The sequence below is a fragment of the Bubalus kerabau genome, chromosome 2, assembly GCF_029407905.1.
Source record: "Bubalus kerabau isolate K-KA32 ecotype Philippines breed swamp buffalo chromosome 2, PCC_UOA_SB_1v2, whole genome shotgun sequence".
NCBI classification, from domain to species: Eukaryota; Metazoa; Chordata; class Mammalia; order Artiodactyla; family Bovidae; genus Bubalus; species Bubalus kerabau.
In genome coordinates, this window is record NC_073625.1 from 126,461,008 (window position 1) to 126,487,556 (window position 26,549).

The following is a 26,549-nucleotide window of genomic DNA, read 5'->3' on the forward strand; positions in this document are numbered from 1 at the left end:
GGGGATGTGGCAGGACTCCCAACCCTGCCACTGAGCAGCTTGGGACCAAGGCAGATTCTCTCTGCTTACTAGTTTCTCATCTATAAATGGGAAAAAGGGCAGCAATGATGGTGGGTTTGGATAAGACGTTTTCAAAACTGGCTGCACTTCAGAATCATGTGGGGAGATTTTTAAAAACAAAAAACATATATGCATCAGTATATGATACTTGTTTTTCTCTTTCTGACTTACTTCACTCTGTATGACAGATTTTAGGTCCATCCACATCTCTACAAATGACCAAATTTCGTTCCTTTTTATGGCTGAGTAATATTCCATTGTATATATGCATCACATCTTTCTCATTCATCTGTCGATGGACATTTAGGTTGCTTCCATGTCCTGGCTATTGTAAATGGTGCTGCAGTGAACGCGGGGGTACACATGTCACTTTGAGTTATGGTTTTCTCAGAGTATATGCCCTAGGAAAAATGGTACAGATGAACCTATCTCCAGGGCAGGAATAGAGATGCTGACATAAGAGAATAGACATGCAGACACGGGGTGGGGGAAAGGGGAGGGTGGAACAAATTGGGAGATTGGGATTGACATATATGTACTGCTGCTGCTGCTGCTAAGTCACTTCAGTCGTGTCCGACTCTGTGCGACCCCATAGACGGCAGCCCACCAGGCTCCCCCGTCCCTGGGATTCTCCAAGCAAGAACACTGGCGTGGGTTGCCATTTCCTTCTCCAATGCAGGAAAGTGAAAAGTGAAAGTGAAGTTGCTCAGTTGCGATCCCATGTACTACCTTATCTAAAATAGATAGTTTGTGGAAACCTGCTATAAAGCACAGGAAGCTCAACTTGGTGCTCTGTGGTGACCTAGATAGACAGTATGGGGGTGGGGGATGGAGGGAGGGGATAAATGTATCCATATAGCTGATTCACTTTGTTGTACAACAGAAATCAATACGACATTGTAAAGCAATTAGACTCCAATAAAATAAATAATTTTTTTTAAACTATAATTTTCAAAAAAAAAAAGTTTCCAGAACTTCACACTGTGATGGACTGGGCCTGGAGAGGATCCTTCCAGCCCCAGGCCTTCTAAAGTCTGGGGCAGAGATTTGGGTGTAAGCCTCTAGTACAAAATGTTTCATCATGGTGCTTTCCTCCTTGTGCACCCAGAGTGACAAAGCCCACAGGCCTCATCGCCCAATACCTTGAGGCACCCGGTCCTGGTCCAAACCCCGCTGGAGTTACTTGACCAAGGGGCGTACAGTAACTGGAGGAAGAGGGGCGGCGGCAGGACCACAGCTGGGTGTGCCTAACACAGTGCAAAGACTCTATATCCTGGCCTTGGCTCATCACCAGCTTCAGTGCCTGCTTGTGGGGAGAGGCAGGAAGAGGATATTAATGAGGGAGAATAATCCAGGAAATACGTCAGGCATAGGAATTCTATCCAGTTTAGCCTTTTGAAGTGCAAATCACAGTCTCTCTAGCACTGTGAAGAATGATCTTGGGAAGAAAGAGTGGGGTCATCGTGAGTGGCCCAAAAGAGCCAACTACTCCCACTGAGTAAAAACTTCAAGGGTGTAAATTTCAGCCGAATATGAAAATTCTGTTCCTCTCATTGGAGGAGTCTAGTATGAAAGGTGCACACTGGTGGGTACTGAGCTCCTCGTCCCTGGGGAAGTGTCCCACAGGCCTACTGTGGAAGATGGAAAGGAAACATCAGACAAGAGTTACGCTCAGACATTTAATACCTTTTCCTACCCTGAGTTTTGATGAAATCATCTGGCAAACCACCTCATTTTACAGATGAGGAAATAAAGGTCCAAGTTGGAAAGTGACCTGCTCAAGTGTCCAAAGTAAGCCTTCTACAGGGCCTGGTAGGTCTAGGCCCCCATGCCCTGGGGGTGCAGTTTTCATGTGTTCTTTCCCACCTCCATCAGGCCTTGAATTCTAGGGAAAGGCTTCTCATAACCACCCTTTCCTTTGTTTTCTCACCTACTCCTTTCATTGCTCCCCACCAGGGAATGAGTGCCCCAAGCTGCAGCCTCCTGTCCATGGGAAAATCGAACCCTTGCAAACCACATATTCCTTCAAAGACCAGGTGCTCATCAGCTGTGACACAGGCTACAAAGTGCTGAAGGTACAGGGTCCTGCCAGGGGTGGGGTGGGTCTCCAGGCTAGAGAAATTCCCCAGAGCCTCCCAGGGCGGATGGGCTTCCAGAGCTTGTCCTGGTCCCACCACGGTATTTCCAAGCTTTCCCACAATGCGCCAAAAATTCCAGCCTTCTGAAAATTCAAAGCATGTGTCCCAGACTCTCCCTTCTGAAAGTGGTACAAAAGTCCGAGCAAAATATCCATTTAGCCTGACAGTCAGTACAAACAGCCTTAACAAAGTTCATCAGGCTTACCGAGTAGCCCTGGGACAGAAGCTGAGCTTTTAAAGGTGGCAGGTGAGCATTGCTCATTCTCTGAAACAGTGGTTCTCCTAGGAATCCACTAGTTAACTTAACAAAACCACCTCCTAGGCCCCACCTGAGATCAAGTAGAATCTGGGGCGGGGCCCGTGATCATTTTGTCTGTTACGTTGCCTAGGTGAGTCCAGTGTAAGCCAAGCTAGTGGACTGCTGCTCTCATGGAATGATAATCCAAGTGGGGTCCCCACCACACCAGCACATCACTAGTTAGAAACGCAAGGGCTTGGTCCCCAGGCCAGAGCCACTGATCCAGAAACTCTGGGAGGGGGCCTGCGACACTGATGCTCACTGAGTGAGGTTTGAGAACCACAGCTCTGAAGAAGGCGTCACCAATACAGGTGTCCCTTCGCAGACAGCTGCCCAGCCCCCAACCAACACCCGCTCCCCCCCAGCCCCGCCCAGGCACTAGGTGTCTCTCCAGAGTAGGAATGGGCGACATGAACTCAGTGTCTGTACTCCCCTTGATTTCAAGCCCTCGGAGGCCCCCGTTGGGAAAGCCCAGCGGAGAACAGCCAGCTCTGGAGAGTGAGCTGGTTACACTGGGAAACAGTCACCAACCCACTCCTCCTCCTTTCCTCCCCTTCTTCATGCTTCTTCCTAGGATAATGTGGAGATGGACACATTCCAGATGGAGTGTCTGAAGGACGGGACGTGGAGTAGCAAGATTCCCACCTGTAAAAGTAAGAACACACTGTTGGCTGGTTATAAGGGTCATGAGCCCCCAGCACTGGGGGGATGTGAGCAGAGCCCACACGGGGTGGGGGGAGCCTAGCAAGTGCACCCTGAGAGGGATGGGGCAGGAATTTTACAGACACAGTCGGTTGGATGAAAAGCTCTCAAATGTTCCTTTCAGCAGTAAGGTGTTAGGATTTCAAAAGACACTGCTTGTGAGTCCCAGTTTGCTTTCCAAATACTAATTTTACCTCTGCCTGCAGACAGGTTGCCAAATTTGCTAGAGGAATAGCTTGTCTCCACGTTTGAAACTAGCTCTGGCATTTGCTAATACAGGACACTATTTTGGCGCTGGTGACCTTGACCGTCTTTAAGTGGCCATCAGCTGTATCCGCTGTCTCCTGGGACGGCTGTGAAGGCAGGGTGGTGAGATCAGCACAGCGGACCTGCGCGAAGCAGGGATTCTTGGAACCCAGAGTTCTTGCCTTGGCTCTGCTTCTAACCCATGCTGTGATCATGGATAAGATCCTTCACCTCAGCTACAAAGAAGTTTGGACTAGCCTTAATATTCTAGAATATATCCCAGTGGTTCTGAAATAATGCGATCCATATAAATCCTCCAGTAAGTTTTGCAAAAATACAAACTGACCGCCACCACGCCCTCTCCTGCTACCCAGGTGATTTTAATGCAAGACTTGTAAGGACCACAGTTTTAGAGGACATCTGTGGCAAAAATGATGGGAGGAGGCATAGTGACAGAAAGTGAAAGAGAAGAAGGGAAAGAGAGGAGAAGGATTTATTTTTGAATGGAGAGGTGAGACGTCAAGAACTAGAGTGGGTCTCCACCCAGCCCCAGCCCCATTTCATGACCCTATATAAACTTTGAAGTGCTATTCCCTTCCCTAGTCCTAAATGACTCGGGTCCAGTAAGCAGGCAGATGCATTCCCAAGGGGACACTCTCAGGGTGGGGCTCCCCTGAAGCAAATCCCAGGCATAATTTTGGATCGGAAAGTGCTTGTTTTAAATTTTCTTTTTAATGGGACATTGTGGCTGGAGTCAGAGCCCAGGGTAGGAAAGAGGGGCATTTTATGTCTCCAACAAAAAGTTTCAACAGACGTTTAAGTGAAGGTGAGTGAAATCGCGTCTGACTCTTTGCGACCCCGTGGACTGCAGCCTACCAGGCTCCTCCATCCATGGGATTCTCCAGGCGAGAATACTGAAGTGGGTTGCCATTTCCTTCTCCAGGAGATCTCCCTGACCCAGGGATCGAACCCAGGTCTCCCACATTTCAGGCAGACGCTTTAACCTCTGAGCCACCAGGGAAGCCCCTGGTTGCCTATGCAGAAGTCCATAGGGATTTCAGACGAAAAAGACAAGGTCAGACGGTAAAGAACTCAAATGCCAGCAGACACGTGTGCCACCTCCTCCAGCAGGTGGCTCCTGTGTGGTGCTGTGATTGAGGCCTTTGTGAAGCACTCTGCAGGACAAGGCAAGGGAGCGTTCTGAAGGAATCGGAGGACAAGGGGTAGAAAGGACAGGATATTGCTTTGGAGACAAGAAGTTCTAGATTCCAATCCAGACTCCACCAGTTCAACATCCCTGAACCACTGGCTCATCCTCATTTGGCCTCAGTTTCCAGCATTGTTGATTGTTCTGAGGACTAATTGAGATTCGGGCTCAATCCCTGGGTTAGGAAGTTCTCCTGGAGGAGGAAATGGCAACCCACTCCGGTATTCTTGCCTGGAAATCCCATGGGAAAGGGGAGCCTGGCAGGCAACAGTCCATGGGGTCAAAAGGAGTTGGACATGACTGAGCACAACTGAGTTAATGTACACATCATACCTAAGGTGCACCAGGAATAAGTAAAAACTCAGTAGAAGCTTGTTCATCTCCCCCATCCAACACCCTTTATAAGAAGAGGTTTTGGTCTCTCTTTCATGCTTTTGGAAATTTTGGTAATAATTTTTTTTCCCTAATGAGACACATACATTTTATGGTAACAGAAGTGTTGACAGAGCAGGGCAACTCATGTGTTTGATGGTACTTTTATGTGACATATTAATATACAAAAGTATTAGGAAAAGAGGAATTTTTTCCTTCCTAATATGGCCTGGTTCTCCCACATACCAGTTCTCAGACACACCGGCATCTCTGCTTGTTCCATGAGTAGGTATTTATTGAGCACTTTTGTTCCAGGCATGTGCTGGGTCCTAGGAGAGATGCAAAGGCAAAAAAGACTGAGAAGTTGAGAGTCCCCAGGAAAAGGGGTTGAGACAGACAGGAAGTGTATATGTGCAGTGAAGAAACCTGCACGGGAACAGGAAGTGGGAATTATGGGTTGTGGTCCTGGCCGTGCCTCCACCTGCTGTGGTGACTCCAAACAAGTCTTGCTCTGCTCTGATGCCATCTGTCAAATAAGGGTTTGGAACAGATGAATGCAAAGCTTGCTCAGGGAGCAGAATGTTACCATTGCCGCGAGCCAGGACTTATGACTGTGCGAGTTCTCAGAAGGGTACACATCCCACAATCCCAAGCTGTCCTTCACACTGACTACCTGCACTGCGCATTCTTAATCAATTCTGGTGGAGCAATTTCTGTATTTCCTGCATAAACCGTTTCTGCTTTGCTTGCTAATTTTTCTTTCTCTTCTTTTTCTCTCTCCCTTCTCTCCGCTTCCTTTCTCTGCACCTCCTAACCCCTCTTTGATCTTCATCATGGTGGCAGAAATGGAAATGGATGTGGAAAGCGAACCTGAGTCAGAGCAAGTGGCAGAGTGAATGCTGGGACCCCACACTGTGCAGACATCCAGGAATGGACCACTCACAAGACCCTGGGTCCCAGGGCTCCTCCATCCTTCCCCATCTCCCCAACACTCCATTTCCCATTTCAATGCGGGTTAGAATGGATGCTGAACAAGGCAACTCAGGCCCAAGCAGTTGAAACTGCCTCGTGTATGAGAACAACTCTCTTTCTGAGGGTTCACCCATCATTTAAACATTATGCTGGAAAATAATGAAAAGACAATGGGGGATTCCTTTTTTAGCACTTCTATGTGGACTATACTCTTCTGAAAGGAAAAATGGCTTTGATTCTAGAGACACTTGATTTAATTTATATTCAAAAGCTTAGGAGGACCAGGTCAAAGTGAGCCCTGATTTCTATTCCACACCTCAAGGTTAAATGGGCCAGAGTCACTTTGTGACTTTAATATTTGTACCTGTTGCTACTTTCTTAACAACCCTGAGTAGGTGAAGTTAACAATAACTCATATAGTGTGGGTTTTTAGGAAACCTAGATCTAGTCTCATGCCCAAAAGTTTCTCTTCCACCTGTACCTAAAATGGGGCTAAAATCCCATCACCAGGAGATCTTTCCTCTGGGGCTTACAAAGTTTGCATTTCTGAAAATTTCCTAATTAAAGTTTTTCAAAAGATAGGCATCAGACTTGAAAACAGCAGTGTTCAGCTTTGGAGTCATGGGACATCATTGGGTTATGAACAATGATGAAGAAGGGGCTGCAGAGGTTGGGAGTCTCTACTTCAGCCTGAACAAAATCTAGGTAGACATATCAAAGAACCCTTGCATTACACTGTGACTGCTTATTAGTTTATTCACTGATTGAACGGCCTCTTGATGAGGGCAGAATCCTGCAAATTTGGCTAAAGAATGGTCCAGAGACTGAAGTGCCATTCTAGGTCAAGGGTGCCCCTGAGAGAGGAGCTGGGGCAATCACTAAAAATAATCATCAGTTGAATCAATATTTTTAACAGCACAAAGGATAACAGGCCTTGCACTCAGTGTGATAGAGGGGATCATCATTTAGGCAGAAGATATGATATGAACCCAAATAATTACAATACCAGGAAACAAAAGATACATGCATCAGAGGGTGAAGAATAAAGGGCCATGCAAAGAAAAATGTGGAAGCAGCTGTACCCAATTAAAAGAATGAGAAAATACTTTCAAGAAGCAGCAATGTTTGATCAAGGTCAAAGCGTGGGCAGAGCATGAACCACAGAGTTTCCCCGAGTGGGAAAGCAGCAGCACAGTGAGGGGTCCTTGACACTGGAACACAAGGGCACTACGGGAGGGATGCCCAGAAGATGGGGCTGGGGGCTGGGTGGGCTGGGCCGGGCATTTCCGGATCTTGAGGGTCAGGTGAGCCAATTGTGTGTGGTTGCCTAGGACTCCCCTAGACTGTGTCAAAGCATCTTCAGGATGGCGGATCAAGAAAGACATGTCTGAAGGGAAATAAACGACAGCAAGAGAGAGAGTGAAGACAGGGTCTGGGTAGCAGAGCCCCATGTAGAGACGCAGGAGAAAGGGGGGCCGAGGGAATGGAGGGAAGAAGTGTATTTTTGAAAGGTTGTTGTTGAATCACGTGAAGACACCAGGATTCTTGGCCCCCGGAGGAGAAGAATTCAATCCAGGGCCAGAGACGAGGCTTGATCGCTCAGAGCTTTTGTGTAATAAAGTTTTATTAAAGTATAAAGGAGATAGAGAAAGCTTCTGACATAGGCATCAGAAGGGGGTGGAAAGAGTACCCGCTTGCTAGTGTTAACAATGAGGTTATATAATCCAAAGAATATCTGGAGGGTGTAAAGACCTCATCAGACCTACTCCCATAATTTACATTTTAAGATAAGAGAAGGTTGAATCCAAAGACTGTCCTTAGGCAGGATACATTATTGTTATATAATCCTAAGGAATGTGGAGAAAGAAAAAAAGATTGTCCTTTCTTCCTCCTTGAGAATTCCAGACCCTGCTGTCCTTGGGGACCCCTAGACTCCCTATCAACCTGCCTAGGAACTGACTCTCTCATTTTGAGTCCAGAGTGCGGAAGTGACCAGGTGCACTTTAGAGAAGACGTCAAGACCCTTCCTCAAGCGAAGAAGATAGACTGAGGAGTCAGGGCGTGATCTAGCATCTTGGATTGTGTCAGGCAGAGCTCAAAGGGTCTTGCTAAGGGAAGTTGTCTCCATGTCCCACAGAGATACAGTAATTTGCCTACCAATGTAGACCTGGAGAGAAGGTGCACCTCTTCCCCACTCACTATATCCAAGCTGCAGTGATCCTCTGTTTTCCACTATTTATCACACCCTCTGTGTGGCTGTAAGAGCAGCTTCATCAGTGGGCCAAGTGACTTCTCTGGAGGGAAGTGAAAGCAGACCCTCAGTCCAGACAATTTCCGCTAGTGCTGGACACGTACAGGCTCTCAGCGGCTTGAACACCTAACCCTGGAATTGCTCCACCTAATGCTAGATACTAGGTTTTGAGGATAATTTGGGCAAAATAAACTGCTAGACCTAAGTTAAGGGAGACAAGGCTCATACAAAGATCCAGACACTAATCAATGATATTTCCTAAAAAAAAAGGAAGAAAAAGCTGCTTTGAGACTCATCAGGAAAATACATGTAAAATTGTTTACAGTTTTAGATAGTAAATATTATTCCCTCTTGCTGTCGTAGTGCTGACCCTTACACACTTTCCCCGCCCCCACGGCCCCCCACCCCTCCCAGAGTAGAAGGGTGTCTCAACTTTTGGGCGATCAAAACAAATGGGAGTGATTCATCCAGGGGGATTGGAGGCCAGGAAACACCACTAACCAGTTCTCTGGGTGTGTTTGCCTTTCTTGTGGATAGGAGGTACCTACTTGCATTTACTTCCATCCTTCATCCCTCTCCTCCATGCTGGAGGCTCTTAAGATCACCTATGTTTTAAGCTAGATAACACTCTATTCAGTAAAAAAGATAAATTTGGAATTCTAATATTAAAAAATCACAATTTTTGAGTAGCATCTCACAGGTAAATTGTCCCTGTTTCTGTTTTCCAAGAAAATTCAGGAGGAAGGAAACTGGCTTTAGAATGTGATCCTCTGACATCAGACAGCTAATGTCTAGCCTTACCCAGAATATTGATTATAGGCCATTTTCACTAGAAAACAGATTCTAATAACTGTCAGTCTGGTTTACTTATAAAAAGCATTGAGTTTAAGATCAGGTCTAGTTCTCTGACTAATTCACTGTGTGACCTTAGACCAGTCAAGTCTCCTCTCTGGCTCATCTGTAAGTAAAGATGATGTTCTAGATTGCCTAACTTCAGATTCCATTCCCCCTGGGAAGTTCTGAGCTCCCTGGGATTCTTCAGTTCTGACAGAGGCTGTTTGATCTAAGATTATGATTTCCTTAGAATCGAGCATCACCCCCTAACAAGGCCCTTGAAGAGATATTGACAAACTGGCTCCTCAGCCCCTGTCCTGGCTCCTGGCAGACTTGTGCTGGCAACTCCCAAGACTTGCCTAGATTGGCAAGCTCTCCTAAGACCACCTCTGAGGAGCAGGTATCTTTGGTCTTGTCCTTCAGCCAGCCCCCAGGAGCAGCCACCCACAACCAGAGAAAATGTGCAGGTGAAGATGAAAGTTTGGTTCACCCCAGCTGCCCCCATCCTGCCTTCTGTGCCTGTGGGGAGCCAGCAGGGTGGGGCTGTGCAGGCATGCAGGAGCTGAGTTTTTGTTTGTTTTTGTTTTTTCTTAAATGCCAAGCTTCAAAGTGAACACAGTAACTGCTCTTACTCAGCATGTGGTTGGGGCTGGAAGAAGTGAAGTTTCTTTAGTTTATATGAGCCAGAATTTTCTCACTGAGCCACGGGTTTCATATTTGGACAGAAGAGGATAAGAGGATTGCACAATAGAACTGGAAGTCAAGGAGAGGGCCCTGGTGGGGAAAAGTCTAGGATCTGCTTGAATCTCAGCAGACCAGCCCCTGCCCTGGAATTGACACCAGGCCAGGTGAGCTGACCACCCAGCAGGACTATCACAGATGGGAGAGACCCCAAATACAATGCTGTAACATTGCTCTCTGGAGCTGTGTGCAGTAGACAACCTGCACATCGTATGGGACAGACCCACCACGTGGCCCCAAGAAGAAGGGGCAAGGCCATCTGAGGGGTCTGCTCTCTTCCCTCTCAGTTGCGGACTGTGGAGCTCCGGCAGAGCTGGAAAACGGAGTGGTCACCTTCTCCACCAGGAACAACCTCACCACATACAAGTCTGAGATCAGATATTCCTGCCAGAGGCCCTACTACAAGATGCTACACAATATCACAGGTGAGCCCTGCATGCTTACCCAGCCCACTCCCTCCTCATACTTTGGGCTCAGGGTTAGGCTGGGGGCTAACACAGCCAGTCCGCTGGCCATCGTTTGAGAGGAACTGGGAGGAGAAACCCTTGGAGACGTACCTCACCTCTCCCTGCCTCAGGCCTGCACCCTGAGAGTTAAGCTTCATGACACCCCAGCAGCATGACATACTGCTGGGACCTATATGACATACCCACACAGACACACTCACAGCCCCCCGCAAAAAAGGAACCCTCAAAAAGATGTGAAGGCCAATCAGTTCTGCCTCCACCACAGATGAGAACCAAGAAAATGCTCCGAATTTCCCAGAGCCTCCAAGTCCTCTCTTTCGAAGAGGAATAGTGGCAGAGCTCACAGAGCTAGTGTAAGCCTCATGAGATGGTAGGCACGACTGTGGTTTATGAAAGGGTTTATTAAGTGGGGAAGCAGGGGCAGGGCAAGTGAGCCACCCAGAGCTGTGTGACTAATGATGAGAAGTGCCCTCCAGGGTCTGGGCGGGGCCCCCACAGGCAGGAGTCAGATTGCTCAGAGACACCATACTGAAGAGCATGCCATTTATTTTGGAGGCCAATGGGGAGCTATTGTGATTTTGAGCAGAGACAGGACAAAATCAGATTCCCGTTTTAGAAAGATGCTTCAAGTTGCAGACCAGACTGGCTCAGAGAGAACAGCATCAGAAAGACTCTTTGGAAGACTTGCAGTGATTCACAGTGGAGGAATTAAGAGGTCAGATCTATTTTCCATGTGCTATGAATCAACCACGTTCTCCTTTTTCTTCAACCTTTTTTCCCTCACCCAGGTGTATATACCTGTTCTGCCCAAGGAGTCTGGATGAATGAAGTCCTGGGGAGAAGCCAGCCCACCTGCCTGCCAGGTACCTTGCTCTCAAGTTCTCTGCCTCAAGGTCCCATGCAAGGCACTGGGTCCACGGGTGCTTTGGCTGTTAATGGAGTAAGGGGTAGGGGGCATGATGCTTTGATTGCTTTTGAAGAGATATCTTTAGATGGTCAAAGGTCAGAAAAGCCTAGCCTCACATCTTCTCGAACAAACCAGCCTGTATGTTCAACCTGTTCTATCACAACAGGACACTTCCTGCCTCCTCTCTCTGCCATTCTGCTCTCTTCCTGCCAGACTTCTCATCTCACAAAGTTGGTATATTTGTATCGGCTGTGCACCAGGAAAAGTGAGAAAGTGGGCACCTGCTCCTCAAGCACTCGCTGTGTGGTAGTGAAGTGAAGTTGCTCAGTTGTGTTCGACTCTTTGCAACCCCATGACAGTAGCCAACCAGACTCCTCTGTCCATGGGATTTTCCAGGCAAGAATACTGCAGTGGGTTGCCATTTCCTTCTCCAGGGGATCTTCCTGACCCAGGGATCGAACCCAGGTTTCCCACATTGTAGGCAGATGCTTTACCATCTGAGCCACCACAGGGTAGAGGAGGTGGAAATCAGACAAGCACCAAATAACCACAGGACATAGCAACAAGTTCTTCCAAAAAGCAGTATGCTCAAGTCTTAGTGACTGCTGTCTCCCCTGAGCTCACTTACTGACCCTACTTTAAAATGAACAAAGAGTTTTGTGGTAACAGGAAGTGTCCCTGTGCATATAGATTTGGGGGCTATTTTATGGATATTTGCATTGGTATTAAACGGATGAATGATTTACATCGTAATAATGATGTATGCACATATTCAAATTGACTTAGAATAGTATAGCCCTAAATGCACACTCTAGGGTTAAATAAATAACCCACCAAAAATTAAGTATTCACAACGCAGAAATTTACACTTCAAAAAGAAATAAGACTAGTGATTCAATCAATAGTGATTGAAAGATATAATCATTCAAAAGAAGCAGTGTTGATTTCATCATTTGGTTGAACAGCAGTAGCTTTACCATATGGTTCAGGGTTGAGTGGCATTCATATTTTACTGAATTAGAGTGTTGGGTAAACTGAGATAGTGTATTATTTGAATGGTACATTTTAGTAACCTCCAATATTCACTCAGTAGATTTCTAGATTTAGGCATTAAAATGGAAAGGCTATGGAGCCATCTACCAGACCTGAAGAAAGTTTTAGCGTTTGGGCATCAGCTTTGGCCATCACAACTGCTACCAGATCTCAGAGAAGGAAGACATTCCTACATGTGGTTGTCTGGGAGCAGAGAAATGAGGACGGGTTAGGAAGACTTCACTTAAGAGTGCTTTCAATCTAAGCAAGAATTCAAAGAATTCATGAGGATCTGGAAGAAGGAAAAGGTCAACCCATCCACACTCTGCTGGCCCCTGTCATCTCAGTTAGGCTTAGCCAGGAGCACACCTAAGGGCCACAGCTGGGAAAGCCTTGGAGAAGATGGGGAATGGTACAGCTGTGGCAAACTGGAGATCAATTCCTGATTTTGCTAATACTATGTGGGCCAAAGAAAATGGCAGTGTAGGGGGGTTCCATCCTGGGCAGTACTGCTGTGATGTCTAGAAGGGGATGAGGTACTACGCTGGGAGGCAAGGGCCCAGCTCCTAGTCCTGGTGTTGCCTTTTCCTGATCTCCATCTTTGTTAAGTCATCTGACCTCTTTGGGGCTAGGATTTCATACTGCAGAAGTAGGGGAGCAGAATCAGGTGATCCATGACATTCTATGACTCTTGATGGTCATCATCCTCTAGATTCATACAAAGCATGTTGGATATAATGAGTCTTGAAATTCTGGTAACACCTAGTCTTGAGCAGAACATGGTGTATCATTGGACCAGGCCAGGAAATTACAAATTCTCTTCTAAAACACTGAGATTGAATGCAGAGACAAGCCAGAATAGAGAAAGCCATTTCATCTGGCATCATAATATCCACCTTTCCAAGGAAACTATTAAGCAAATATTATTTTCCCCTTATTTTACACTGAGAAAACTAAGGACCAAGAAGGTATAATGATTTAACCACGGTTACCTGCAAAAAGTTAAAGGCAAAACTGGAAGGTGGACTCAAGACTTTTGATGTCAACACAAGCAATGCTGAGCCATTCTTGACTCTGCCATCTTCAGGAACCCAGGATTCCAGAATATCACAATTTTGTTTTTAGGGCCCTCCCTCAGTACCTCCAGTCTTCTAGAGCCCAAATCTCATTTCAGCACAGCTGAAGCTCTAGTATTTCAAGTCAAGTCTTCTGTCCCAGGAAAGACTGGATGGAGAATGGTAGCAGATAAAAAGAATGGCCCCATTTCAGTGAGCACTCTCGAAGGCTTGTGGCATCATTCAACGTCTTGAAAGGACAAGAGCATATAAAGAAGAAAAAAAGACTTTAGTGGAAAAAATGAAGCTAGAATCCAAAGAAACAGGCTCCACTCCTGGCTCTGTCTCTAATGACTTTGAATATATCTTTTGCATTCCCTGAACCTCAATTTCGCCATCAGTAAATTAGCCGTTCTCCAAGCTTCCCCAAATTGGAGACATTCTGTGACCTGGGTATGCCACAGGCACCTTGGAAAAAGGCACCATTCAGTGCTGGCTTTGTTCTGACCATGGATTGAGCCACAGGCATGTCCCTCATCACATGCGGGTCTTTCAGCACTCAATAAGTTGCTGCACAGGGCTAGTCACAGACCTGCCTTGAGAAGTCACTCTGTAGGTTGCTGCTTATAATTGGGATTCTGGCCTTCAACTCTGAAAGGCTCGGCCACAGCCAATTAGCAAAACCCAGCTCACATCTGGCCTGGGGTGAACAGCAGGGTGCCTCAGGATCACATAAAACATCCGGAAGAAGAGCATCTGAAAAGCATTAGGTTGCTGGAAGCCTGACCTCTCAAAGTTGCCAAGACAACTCAAATGCTCCTTGGTCTTTAAAGGATTACTGAAAGTATCCAGGGCCAAGGGGTGTAGCCCTGGCAATTTGCAACCAAGAGGAGGTCAATGCTCACACCAGGCTTACCTACCAGACCTAAGCACTCTGCTGAGAGGGGCCCTTGTGAGCTGGTTCTTAGCCAGCAGGGGGCTGGTACTGAAGACCTTCTGCTCATGGGCCAAAGGCGTTTGGCTGCAGGAGACTGGTGGTGCATGTGCATGCTCGGGGTACAACTTGGTGGAACGAAGTTTGATCAGACCTTTCTTCTTCCCCTGAAGGTACTACTGGGCTCCTGGGTGCAATGATGGATGGCTCAGAGCAGAGCCCATGCATCATTGCTTGTAGATTACGCCACCTTTCTCTAAGCTCGGATGCCCTGGCCATCCCTTCACAGCATGTGTCCCATAGGCCAGAGAAGAAAAGGTTACAGGGCATGAGACCATGCTCTTCATTTGTAATGAGGCATTGTGGAATACAGGATAAGACATTCGTCTTAGAATCTAGTTAAGCCCCTGCTAACCAGCTTAACAGCCATGTGAACTTGGGTCAGTCACTTACCCTCTGGAGAGTTTTATTCACCTATAAAATGAGAGTGGCCAGGGCAAATGAAATAAAAATCAAAGGAATTTGTAATTTAAAGGATCCTTGAAGATCATTTTGACCAACAGTTTCATCTAGCAGATCAAAAAGTGAAATCCAGAGAAGGAAATTTACTTACCAGAGTCACACAGGACAGAGGGGAGAAAAGCCAGATCAAGACCCCAAGTGTCTTGTTTTCCACTCCAGTGTTTGCTGTGACCTGCTAGATAGTCTTTTAATCTCCTGTCTCTCAAAGCCATTGACCTGTGGTTCTCAGAAGTTTTCCAAGTGCCCACAGCATGGACCACATCTGGGTTCTGAGATGCCTTTTCTAGAGAAGAAAGGGGCAAAGGGACTGCTGCTGGAGATAGTCCTGGTTAAAGATGATCCAGATCACAGGTGGTCTTGGCTGGAAGGGTTCAGGATGGTGAAGGCCCACAAGTAAACTGGTCTGGTCCATAGAGGGTCCTGGCTACAGAAGGGTCAGACTACAGAGGAGCCAGGCTAGAAAGGCCAAAAATGACCCCATTCAGAGCTTTCTCAGGCCAGCACGGCCCCCAGACATAGGCCAGGGTCCACGGTGGCATAATCTACAGTGGGTGAGATGTGCATTTCTTTAAGAGGCTCTTTGCACCTGGCTGACCTGACCAGTCTCCTTCTCTCGTCCCGCCCCCTCCTTCTTACAGTGTGCGGTCAGCCCTCGCGCTCGCTGCCAAACCTGGTCAAGCGGATCATTGGGGGCCGCAACGCCGAGCCCGGCCTCTTCCCATGGCAGGCCCTGATTGTGGTGGAGGACACCTCAAGGGTGCCCAATGACAAGTGGTTTGGGAGCGGGGCCCTGCTCTCCGAGTCCTGGATCCTCACGGCCGCCCACGTGCTGCGCTCCCAGCGCAGAGACAACACAGTGACACCGGTCTCCAAGGAGCACGTCACCGTCCACCTGGGCCTGCACGATGTGCGGGACAAATCCGGGGCTGTCAACAGCTCGGCCGCCCGAGTGGTGCTGCACCCGGACTTCAACATCCAGAGTTACAACCATGACATCGCCCTGGTGCAGCTGCGGGAGCCCGTGCCCCTGGGGCCCCACATCCTCCCCGTCTGCCTGCCGCTGCCCGAGCCCGCAGGCCCGGCACCCCACGTGCTGGGGCTGGTAGCCGGCTGGGGCATCTCCAACCCGAACGTGACAGTGGACGAGATCATCGGCAGCGGCACGAGGACCTTGTCAGACGTCCTGCAGTATGTCAAGCTACCCGTGGTGCCCCACGCCGAGTGCAAGACCAGCTACGAGTCGCGGTCAGGCAACTATAGCGTCACTGAGAACATGTTCTGCGCCGGCTACTATGAGGGCGGCAAGGACACGTGCCTAGGAGACAGCGGTGGCGCCTTTGTCATCCTCGACGACGCCAGCCAGCGCTGGGTGGCCCAAGGCCTGGTGTCCTGGGGAGGCCCTGAAGAATGTGGCAGCAAACAGGTGTATGGGGTCTACACGAAGGTCTCCAACTATGTGGACTGGGTGTGGGAGCAGATGGGTTCCCCGCAGGGCCTGGGCGAGCTGCAGGTGGAGCGGTGAGCTGCCGGACTCCTGCCTGCCAACCGCCCTGCCCAGCCCCAGCAAGACTGCACCCTCCTAATGACAACACACTCCACTGTTACTCACAAGACCAAGGGATGGACACACTGTTCCCACCCTCCCCAGATGGCTCCTGGCTCCCTGGAGGCAGCAGTGTGGTACAGGAAAAGGCCCTACATAGGAAACTTGGGTCCCTGGCCCTGGGGCAAGTCCCTTTCCCTCTCTGGGCCTCACTCTCCCGCAGGACGGGGAGGGAGCTAGACTCGGGCCAGTGCCCGGACTCCTCTCCTGGAATGCCCACCCCAAGGGCCTCATTCACTCCTAGTTGTTCATCAAATCCAGTGGCACCACCATTGGTATAACTGAGCTTGGACCTGACTGTTAGAAAATGTTTCCTTGCCTAGAGCTGAGTCCATATATTTTCCCCACTCTGCCCTCTGGTCTAGACCCTAAAAGCCCTCAGATTTGAGGAGACAGGGATGACACCCCAGAGGCCCCTCTCTCTAAATATAAGGCCTTGTAGTACTTTCATCCCTGGGTTTTCTCTCCCCAAAGCTTCTTGTAGTCCAAGTCTTATCTCTTCTATTCCCTGTTAAAGGAATCTCAAAGGACAAAGAGAAAGCTGGGAAACTCTATGATGACCGGGGGGAGAAGAACAGTGGGAAGTTTTCCAACCCCATGAAATTCCTATCATCAACGCAAAACACTTATCTGGGTACATCCACAACTGACTCTCCAGACAAGCACGAAGCAAGCTTTCAGTCTTGAAATGTGTCACCTGAAAGGGCTATCCGAGCCCCAGCCCTAGATGTGGAGATTCAACCCGATTGGCTTGGAGAAAGAGAAGGCTTACACCATGCTGCTGTGCCTCTGGGCAGGGAAACGGAAGAAGGGAGGATTATATGAGTGACCTCCTTGCACCAGACCTCGTTCCCCCCACAGCATGCCTGCAATCTGAGCTCTACAGAAACCCACCTGGCATGAATGTTCTGAGGGACCCACTCCTCCAGCTTCCAGGAGCCAAGTCAAGAGAAGCAGGGACTTGCCCAAGAAAGGCAGTAAGAGGAGAAGGAGAGCCCAGGGTCCTGGGTTCAAGCCGCAGCTCTGCCCCCAAACTGTCTTGTAACTTTTGACAAATTGCTTTCCCTCCCTGGGCCTCAGTTTCCCCATTTGTAAAAGGAAGGCATCGGACCCCCTCAGGGTCCTTCCAGCTCCAGCGTTCACTGCTTCCAATGCCAGCAACCTCTCCCTGGCTATCCGCAGCCTGACCGTCTTCTTCCTCGGGGTTTGCTCTCCTGGGTATTCCCCACCAGAGACAGAAGCCTTGAGAAGGATTCCAAGAGGGCAGTTGGGAAGCATCTGCTTTTCCAGCTGGGTCCTGACAGCACACTCCTGTGTCTGTGAGCGATGCATGTAGAGGATGCTATACTTTGTATATTTATATCACAAGCTTCACTCCTCTGTAAGGTTCCTCTGCACTGTTTCCTCCATCAGGGGACCAAAATGAAAATAAATCCTCTGTGGATAACCAACAGCCTTTGTTTGGGGGTTTGGTTATTGTTGGTGTTTGTTTGTTTTGACCTTTTGAAGAAAATCTGACCCTTCATTAAGCCACAATCTCTCTCACTGTGGAAAGGGTACAGTTTTTGTCACCTGGACATTATCCAAAATAGGGTGATGAGAAATGGAGATGGTTATGGACATGTGTCCTCTCAAAGGCTACCTGTTCCATCATAGAAGTGCCTGCCATTTAAGTCCTTGAGTTCAAAGTGCCCAGATAAGAACAGGAAGCAAGATCGTGTGCACCCAAGTCTCATGCAGGCAAGGGGAGTTCAATGTCATGAGCGGAGTGGAGATCGTAGTGTTATGGGAATTTAAGGAGGGAGAGGTTCACACAACTGAAAGGGGTCTGGGTAACTTTTCAAAGAGGTTACAAAGAATACACTGGGAGATGGGAGGGCAGGGCAGAGGGGACAAAGGTCAAGTAGGAAAGTGTGCCCCGAGTGGATGGGAACAGAGGGCGTAGGGGAGAGTAGACAGTCTTGAATGTCATACCTGTGTTAGTGCCCTGTCCTGTAGCCAGTGACTGCCTAATTTGGGGCATATCAGAATCACTTGTGTTTATTAGGAATGCAGGTTCCTAGGTCTCACCCATGGCAGGTTCTGAATCAGTAGGCTAAGTGTGGGCAGCAGGCTGTGGCAAGTGGAGGGGGTGGAGGGAGGGACCAACCTAGAGAGAGTGATAGGGAAATCACTGCAACCATTCTGGAGAGAGGTGGTGCAAACCACCAGGCCAAGGGCGTGACACTGAAGATGTGGGGGTGCAGTCTGAAAGCATTCAAGTAGTGTAGTGGGTAGAACTTGGTGCAGAGGCATTGTGTGAAATAGTGCAGACAGGAGATGTGGTGGAACACAAGCTAATATGTTAGCGAGGGCTCCCATGTCATACGCTCACAGTTTGTGTTTGGGGTTCGTATCATATTGAAACTGTCATGCTTTTTACACTACTGAGAACTAAAAGAATCCTACATTATACCTTACACTTTATGTGCAGCTGGTTTCAGAGATTATCAGTCTTGTGTTCCATCACATTCTCTAGGTTTTTGGATTTATATTGTTGATGTATTGAGACACTAAAGTGTCATGGGGTTGCATGATTTTTTTTACCAGTGGCTGATTAAAGATGGTGGCTGAAGAAAAGGGAGGCAACAAGGACACTGTCTGTGCAGACATTAACAGACATCTGGAATAACAAAGGGGAGATGGCTGGTGAAGGATGGAGACCAGGACTTGGTTTTGCTGTGTTTGAGGAGTATATGAGCAATCCAGCTGGAGGTGTAGAAAGGAGGAGTCCAGAGGAGAAGGCAGATTAGAGACACTGATCTGAAATTCATCAGGGTCTAAGTGGGGTGAAGGCATGGGAAGAAGTGGCATCATCCACTGGAAAAGAAAAGAAAAGACGAGGGGGCTGAGGACTAAAGAAGGGAAACACCAGCATGGATTGCATGGAGAAAAGAAGAAAAACCCCAAGAAAGACATAGAAAAGGGAAATCAGAAATACTGGAAGAAAAGAGCTTCAGAAGCCAAGGAGAGAAAGTGTCAAGAAGAAAAAAGTGATCAACAATGCAAATGAGCCGGGACAGTCCAGAGGACACTTCCAGGCTGGATGTTCCTAGGCACCAGGACCAACAACTGCCATCAAGTCTGGAAGAGGATCCAGGGGACAGACCCATGCTCATGTTTAAGTCCCTAGCCCTTCCTCCCCCTTCCTTTATGCTCCATGTCCTTAATCCTCCTCCTCTTCCTCCTCCATAGCCTCTTCCTTCTTTCCCACTTTTCTCTTCCTCTCTCTCTTCCTCCCATTGTCTCCCTCCTTCTCTCTTTCTCTCTCTCAAGCTTCTCCTAGGTTTTTTATCTCTTTCCTGAGGCAGCCTCTCTGGGACATCTTTGCCCAGTTCTCCAGGTTTTGCTTCCCTGAAACCAATTAATACAAACCTCTTGTTCTTGTCTGACTCTTCAAATGAGTTTGTATTTTCAGACTTTGGTTTCTGTTTTGCTCTTTCATGAGTCAAAGCTGTATCTAGCCTCACCTAAAACAACAGATGCTCCAGCTTTAACAGTGGTTAGCTGCAAGGTGAGGAGAATTCTTAGAGATGAAGAATACATGAGAGAAAATTTCAGAAATAGTGTCCTCCTATACATGTAAATATCACCACTGAAGTTCCAGTTATGGGTCCAGAGCCATTCTGTCTCCATGTATGACTACAAATCTATTAGATTGTCAAATGGCCACTTTATGTCCAAGTTTGTGTGAACCATGGTACTTTGTTCTTTTGAGTCCACCTCCAAAGGACAGGGAAGGATGTGGATACTGAGTGTCAATTTTCTTTCCAGAAGCTTGACTACGGAAGAAAGGACAGGGAGAGACTATGGAATGAATGAGAAGCTGAGAAAATGAAAATGCAATTTTTAGCATGAAAAGTCTTGATCATGTTTTGGAGGCATAAAGAAAGGAGAAGTGCAAGATAGAGGAGAAGGGTATGAATCCTCAAAACCAGGTCCCCAAGAGTTTGGAAGTGAGGGGATCCAGAGCCCAGAATCAGTTCTGAAGAGATGTTTAGAGAGGGAGTAGATACAAAGGAGGATAGTTTCTTGTGGGCTTTGTGTTTGTTTGTTGAAACTTTTTCTACAGACTTTCCATAAAGTGATGATTGGCAGGTCTGGGCTTATAGTCCATAGTCTAGCAACCCCAACTGAGAAGGACCTTCTAGCAAAACTCCCAAGGCAGTCTTTTATTGGCCTGTCCAGGGTTACATTCCCATCTCTGAGCAATCACTGTGACCAGAGTATAGAAGGCTTTCACTAGTCAGATCATGGTCACATTCCTACCCCTAGAACCAGAGGTAAGATCATTGCAACTCAGGCTAAAGGGAGAAGAAATGGGGGAAGGGAGGACCTTAGAGGAAACTTCAGGTGCTATTACTGAAAGGGGCAATGGGTGCTGGGAAATCAAAAATAACAGATATTCCTTACAGAGGGTGATGAGCTAGCAGCTTTTGCAAAGGGCAAGGTGGAGCCCAGAGTGTGACCTATCCTCCTTCCCTTGGCTGCAGTGTGTGGGATCCCCAAGTTCTCCCGGAATCTGTTGGCCAGGATCATCAATGGACGCCCCACCCAGAAGGGCACCACCCCCTGGATTGCCATGCTGTCACACCTGAATGGGCAGCCCTTCTGCGGGGGCTCCCTTCTAGGTAAGGAGAGGTGGAAGGGGTGGAGGATCCAGGATTAGAGGGTGGGGTAGAGGAAAGGGACCTGACCCTCTTCTTGGAGACTGACAAGGTTTCTTCACTGAGAAGCTTCCACTCTAGCAGCAGGGCCCAGAAGCACAATGTGGTAGAAAGAGCCCTTGGCTGGAGCAGGGAGACACTTGTTCTGTTCCAGCTGGCTCCTTCAGGGAACACTTCCTGAGCCCTGGTCACTCTCTGGCACTGAGAAGGGTCAGGGAGTCAGACCCTTAAACATGGACTACAACACAAAGCACTTCCATGCAGCTCAAAGTCAGGGTGTGCCAGTGCCCTGGGCCGAGGGAGAACCAGGAAACCCACCCTAGAGGAGTCAAAGAAGGGAGATTTTCAACGCTTTGAATGCGATGCTTGGGAATCAAGATGCATCTTAAATGCTACTCCAGGTTTATAATCATGTTCCTAAAAGTCCTCTCCCGAGACAACATGGATTGAAAGAAGGGTTAATCTGGAAGCCAAGAGTCCAGTGAGGTGGCTAGATTGCAGTAGTGAGGAGGGAAGTCATTAGCCTCAGAATAAGAATAGGGGATGAGGGATGGAAACAGGCAGATTCAGATTCAAAGCCATTGGAAAAGGGAACTGCCAGACGTTTGTAATGGACTGAACATGGTTGGGAGTGGCAGCAAAGGCAAGAAAGAAATGATTTATGGCTCTTCCTATCACAGTTCAGCTAAGATGAACTAAGGTCCATCCCAGCTCTGACATCATGATAAAAATTAATAGCAATCTAGAGTCCCTCTGACCCCATCACAGAGGAGGAAGGCATGGACTGGTCCACCTCTGCTTGGGCAGCTCTAGGGTTGCTGGCCTCGCCTCACCCTGACCCACCCTCTCCTCCAGGGTGCGCTCAGGGGAGGACAGCTCCCTGACTAGGGACCCCTGAGGGAAGGTGCAGGCACTGGTGAGGCTGCAGCCTGGACATCTGGGTTACGTGAAATGGTAACCCGGCAGAGGGGCTGATCCTTATATTCCCACAAACACAAAGACAGGAGCTCTCACTCTCTGGAGCCTCCCAAAGGGTCACAGTGAGTGAGCACAGGTTAAAGGGGAGCCCAGTGGGGAGCAGGCAGGGGAGAGAACCAAGAATGAGAGGGGTTAGAAGGACAAAGACAAAAATAGAGTAAGAGGGCGTGTCACAGACCTAGAGCCCTCTCCCTAGAGCGAAGGGGGACGAAGGGCGAAATGAAAGAAAACAAGTACAAACAGAGAAAGAGAAACTGGTAGGGCAGGAAATGAGAGATACAGAATCATGAAAGGAGAAAAGCAGGGGGACCAGAGGAGAGGAAAACATCAGAAAAGAAGCAGAGAGGAGAGGAGCAGACAGGGAGAGTGGACGAGAGCAAAGACACTTCTGATTTTGTTAGAATGTATTATATGTAAGAGAGATGGTTTAAGTACCCACGGTTTAAGGGTTAGATTCCTGTTCTGAAGCCTTGGGTGTTTCAGTTCAATGATGCTCAGTGCTCACTGTGTCTACTGCACGTTTGTTCCCACTTCTCTACCCTCAGCCAAGCTACAAGAGCTCTGCAAGATATCCTCAGCCTTGCCCATAGCCCTTCTCATCTAGAATCTCCTCCTCCTCCTGTTGTCTAGTTTTGTAGAGGGAAGGAAAGGCAGGAGAGGGTGTAAGAAACCGAGAAGAAGCTGAGGGACAGACAGAGGGAACCTGCCCATTCAGTGCCCACCATGAAGCCTGTGCAGAGAGGTCCTGACTCAGGGACTCACTATCTGCAGAGCTGGGAGATGAAGCTATGTCTTGGTCTCATCATTGCTCTCCCCAGCCCTGTTCCATGGCAGGCTTCCTAATCTGGGTGCCTCATTCCACTTTATCCACTTGGAAAATTATCCAGGAGCCCCTGGCTGTAGACTGGGATCAAAAATACCACCAGGGGAAAGAGGATGGCCTGTGTAGAGCACTATCTGGAAGCCAGTAGCCGGAGCATATGGCTGCCCCTGAGAGGGCCAGGGACCTGCACAGAAAGGGACCTCTACCCGCAACTCTGAACTCTGCTATGATACCCACACTCCAAAGCCCTGGTACCTTTCTTTCTGTTTGGCTCATCCCAGTATGTCTCTGGGCTCAGCTATTTATGGGTTTGTCACCTGATTCATCTGAGGGATGAACCAAGCCCTGATCCTATATTAAGCAAAGGGCAGGAATGTGTCCAGCAAGGGAAAAAGAGCCAAGATACAAGAGATGTGCTAGGCTGATCATCAGGAGACCCACGGTCAGCCCTGGTCCTGCCACCCACGGGCAGAGCTGCCCTAGACATCCCCTCTCCCCTAAGGCCTCAGAATCCATGTCTATAAAATGAGAGGTTTGGGTCAGAGCAGTGGTTCCCAGCCTTCGTGACAGCAGAACTTTGGGGGCAATTTTAAAGTGTGTTTGTACCTGGGCCTCACTCCACGACTTAGATGGTATGGCTCAAGCCCAGACATTGTTTGGGGAGGATTTCTTTGTTTGTTTTTAATTCCCCACATGATTCTATTATAAATGTGTACTCACATTTGAGGAGAATCATGTGCAACAATACTTTTCAAACTTTAATACGCCTAGAAGTTACTTGAAGTTCCTTTTAAGATTCTCAGATTTTACTACTGAGTACAGATTCTGATTCAGTAGACCTGTGTGGGGGCCTGAGAGTCTGCATTTCCAAGAAGCGCCCAGGTGAGGCTGATGCCGCTAGTCCAGGGACCGCACCTTGAGCAGCAAGGCCCAAGGGGCAACCCGTGAGCAAGACTATGGACGCCTTGGGCTGTCTGGAGCTTGCCAACCCCATGCATTTAAGGGAGACCTGGAATCACTTTTAAAATGTTCAGTGTTGACCTAGGTTGGGGAAGTAGATGAAATCACAGATTCAACTCCTCATCTTCAGATTAAGATCAATGAGTTTCTGCCCTGGGGCTGTGAAATGCAAGGGAGAGGGGTGCCGTGGAGAGGGGTCTGAAAGCCCTCAGCTTGAGGTAGTGGGACGCAAGGTGAGGACAGGGTGTGTCCACACTTCTGTTTCAGGCTCCAAATGGATTGTGACTGCGGCTCACTGTCTCCATGAAGCGCCGGATTCAGAGGGCCTAAGTCTTCATGATTTGGGCTTGCTCAGCCCCTCTGCCTTCAAAATCATCATGGGTGAGTGTGGGCCAAGCTGATTCCTGAATCCAGCTGTGGTTCTGGGGATGGGGTGTATCTACTCACTCAGTCATCAGGGAGGGAGTCATTGGGAATGAAGGACAAGCCAGGACTGGAGTCCAGGGACCTGCCCAAGTCCTGGATCACAGTCGAAGCCCAAGGCAGTGATTCTCGGATGTTAGGACCATGAACAGATCATTGAAGTTGAGGCCTTAGATTTTATAATAAAGACTCCCATCTGGATAACTTCCAAAGATGTCTCAGGCTTCTATGAATCCGTGGTTTCAAGTGATTCATACACAAACAATCCAAGCTTCCCCTGTCCTTTGTAAACTGGCTGATGGAGTTCAGTTCACCACATATTTATGTTCTGACACTATGTCAGATCTAAAGACACAAGTTCCTGCCCACAAGGACTGATAGTCTAATAAAGGAATAAAATATGAGCACAAAATCCTCTAATAAAATGCAGGAAGCAGTAAGTTCTGTAGGAGAGGAACAGAGGGAGTTCATAGGGAAGAGATTCCTAACTGAAGCGTGTAACTCAAGAATCTCCGAGGTTTCACGGAGAAGGCAACACATTACCCAGGTACGGAAGGGTGACTATGGTTTGGACATATGGTAATGGGCCCTGGAATGAGTATTAATTACAAGGCAATGGGATCAGATCAGATTATGAAGAAAGATAGAGCTTCGAGCCCAGGACAATATGTGGGGAAAGGCAAATGGGGAGGGATGGCTTAAAACAGGTACGTGAAAGGCACTGTAAGGGTTAGGGCTGGAAGCATGGGCTGCATGGGACAGGGGCTGACAGGGAACAAGGTGGGACTTTATCCTCCAAGCTTCCGCTGCCCTCATGCCTCACATGCCTTCTTCTTGCCCAGGCAAGCTTCGGAGGACCCAGTCAGATGAGAATGAACAGAGTCTCAGTGTCAAACAAGTCTTCTTCCATCCCCTGTATAACCCCAACACGTACGAGAATGACGTCGCTCTGTTGGAGCTGTCGAGGGGCCCGGTGCTAAATGATTTTGTGATGCCCATCTGTCTACCCCAGGGGCCACCGGAGGAAGGTACTGCACCCACCTGTGATTCCACCTCGGCAGAGCCTCCATGGAGGCTTTTACTCCAGCGCTGGTCAGGCTTCAGTGCCAGCTGAGTCAGCTGACTGTGTCTGCCTGATTCCTCAGCCACCTTCCCTAAAACAGCTAAGTCAAAACAGGTTTCAAGGTGGTACACAAAAGCAGGTAGGCTTGGTCAGTATTTCAAGCAAGTATCCGTCAGGGTCCAGATAGGAAAACAGAAACCAGACTAGTTACTGTAACAAAAAGAATTTAATACAGGGTATTGGAGGGCTGGAGAAGTAAAGCGGGATGCTGAGATCAGAGAGAGAGCACTTGCAGGGAGGAACTACCACTCCTGAGGCTAGAGGAACAAAGGGAAGAGGTTGGAGTTACAGAACCTGGAAGCTTAGGCAGGGGCTGTGTGAAGTAGGAACTCAGACTCTGCAGAAGAGGCCCTGTGCGGACGGTGCCGGGAAGCAACCCAGCCACTGCTGGGGTGGGGAGCCATCACTAGGTTGATGCCATCAGGAGCAGCAGGGCTTCCTGGAACTGCCCCCTATTTTCAGGAATGTTCCTGACAAAATGGATCTACCATTCCAGAGTCTCATTCGCAGCATCACAAAGCAGAGTATAAAAGGGTACGTCTGGAGCTGAGAGATAATGACTTAATTGCTAGCACAGGCTCAACTCTCCAGGCTGCCATCTCCTAGCTGGACAACCTTGAAGAAGTTGCCTAACTTCAAGCCCCTTCCCTTTACACTAGGAATAATACCCCATGGGTGGTTGTGATGTTTCAGTGAAATAATAATCAAACATATTCAGCATAGAGTGAGAGTCCAACTCAGGGAAGTTGGTTTTTGTTTCATCCTGTTCTAAATTCAGTGGTGCCATGTCACAGCTAACCTTCTTTAGTTCAACGAAGTTATTTTTAAAAAATGACTGAATGGAATATGAGAAGTATTGAGGGGAAGTGAGCCCACAGGAAAGGCCCAGGTATGGCTCTGATGCATCAGATACCATGTGTCTGCCATGTACCACTTGATTTACATTAATTAATTTATGTGCTACTTATAAAAGCCTTGTGAAGTAGTATTGTAGTCCCATTTTCAGGTGAGAAAACTGAGGCTTGGCAAAGGGAAGTGCTTTACCCGAGGTTCAGCTTGTAAGAAGTAGATCTGGGGCTGGAATTCAGATCTTCCAACTTAAGGCCCAGAGCTGTTTTCAGTATCCAGGCTCTTTTCAAATGATGAAACAAGTAAGTGCTCTATCAGTGCTCAGCCCATGTTCACATTGCCTCAA

The 26,549-nt window shown here is 48.2% G+C and overlaps 1 protein-coding gene across 4 annotated transcripts in view; it reads left to right on the plus strand.

The window, feature by feature from the left end:
• MASP1 (MBL associated serine protease 1) overlaps positions 1-17,864 on the plus strand; it is a 51,260-nt gene extending 33,396 nt beyond the window's left edge. For 2 of the 4 annotated variants that reach the window (XM_055568764.1, XM_055568763.1), the window contains 5 exons: positions 2,017-2,135; positions 3,071-3,149; positions 10,109-10,246; positions 11,077-11,151; positions 15,377-17,862. In XM_055568764.1, the coding sequence (XP_055424739.1) occupies positions 2,017-2,135; positions 3,071-3,149; positions 10,109-10,246; positions 11,077-11,151; positions 15,377-16,260 (1,295 nt within the window). In that variant the 3' untranslated portion in view covers positions 16,261-17,862. Of the gene's footprint in view, positions 1-2,016; positions 2,136-3,070; positions 3,150-5,866; positions 7,218-10,108; positions 10,247-11,076; positions 11,152-15,376 lie in introns of those variants that run through there. The other 2 variants (XM_055568765.1, XM_055568766.1) reach the window with 2 other exon arrangements.
• The last annotated feature ends 8,685 nt before the right edge of the window (positions 17,865-26,549 follow it).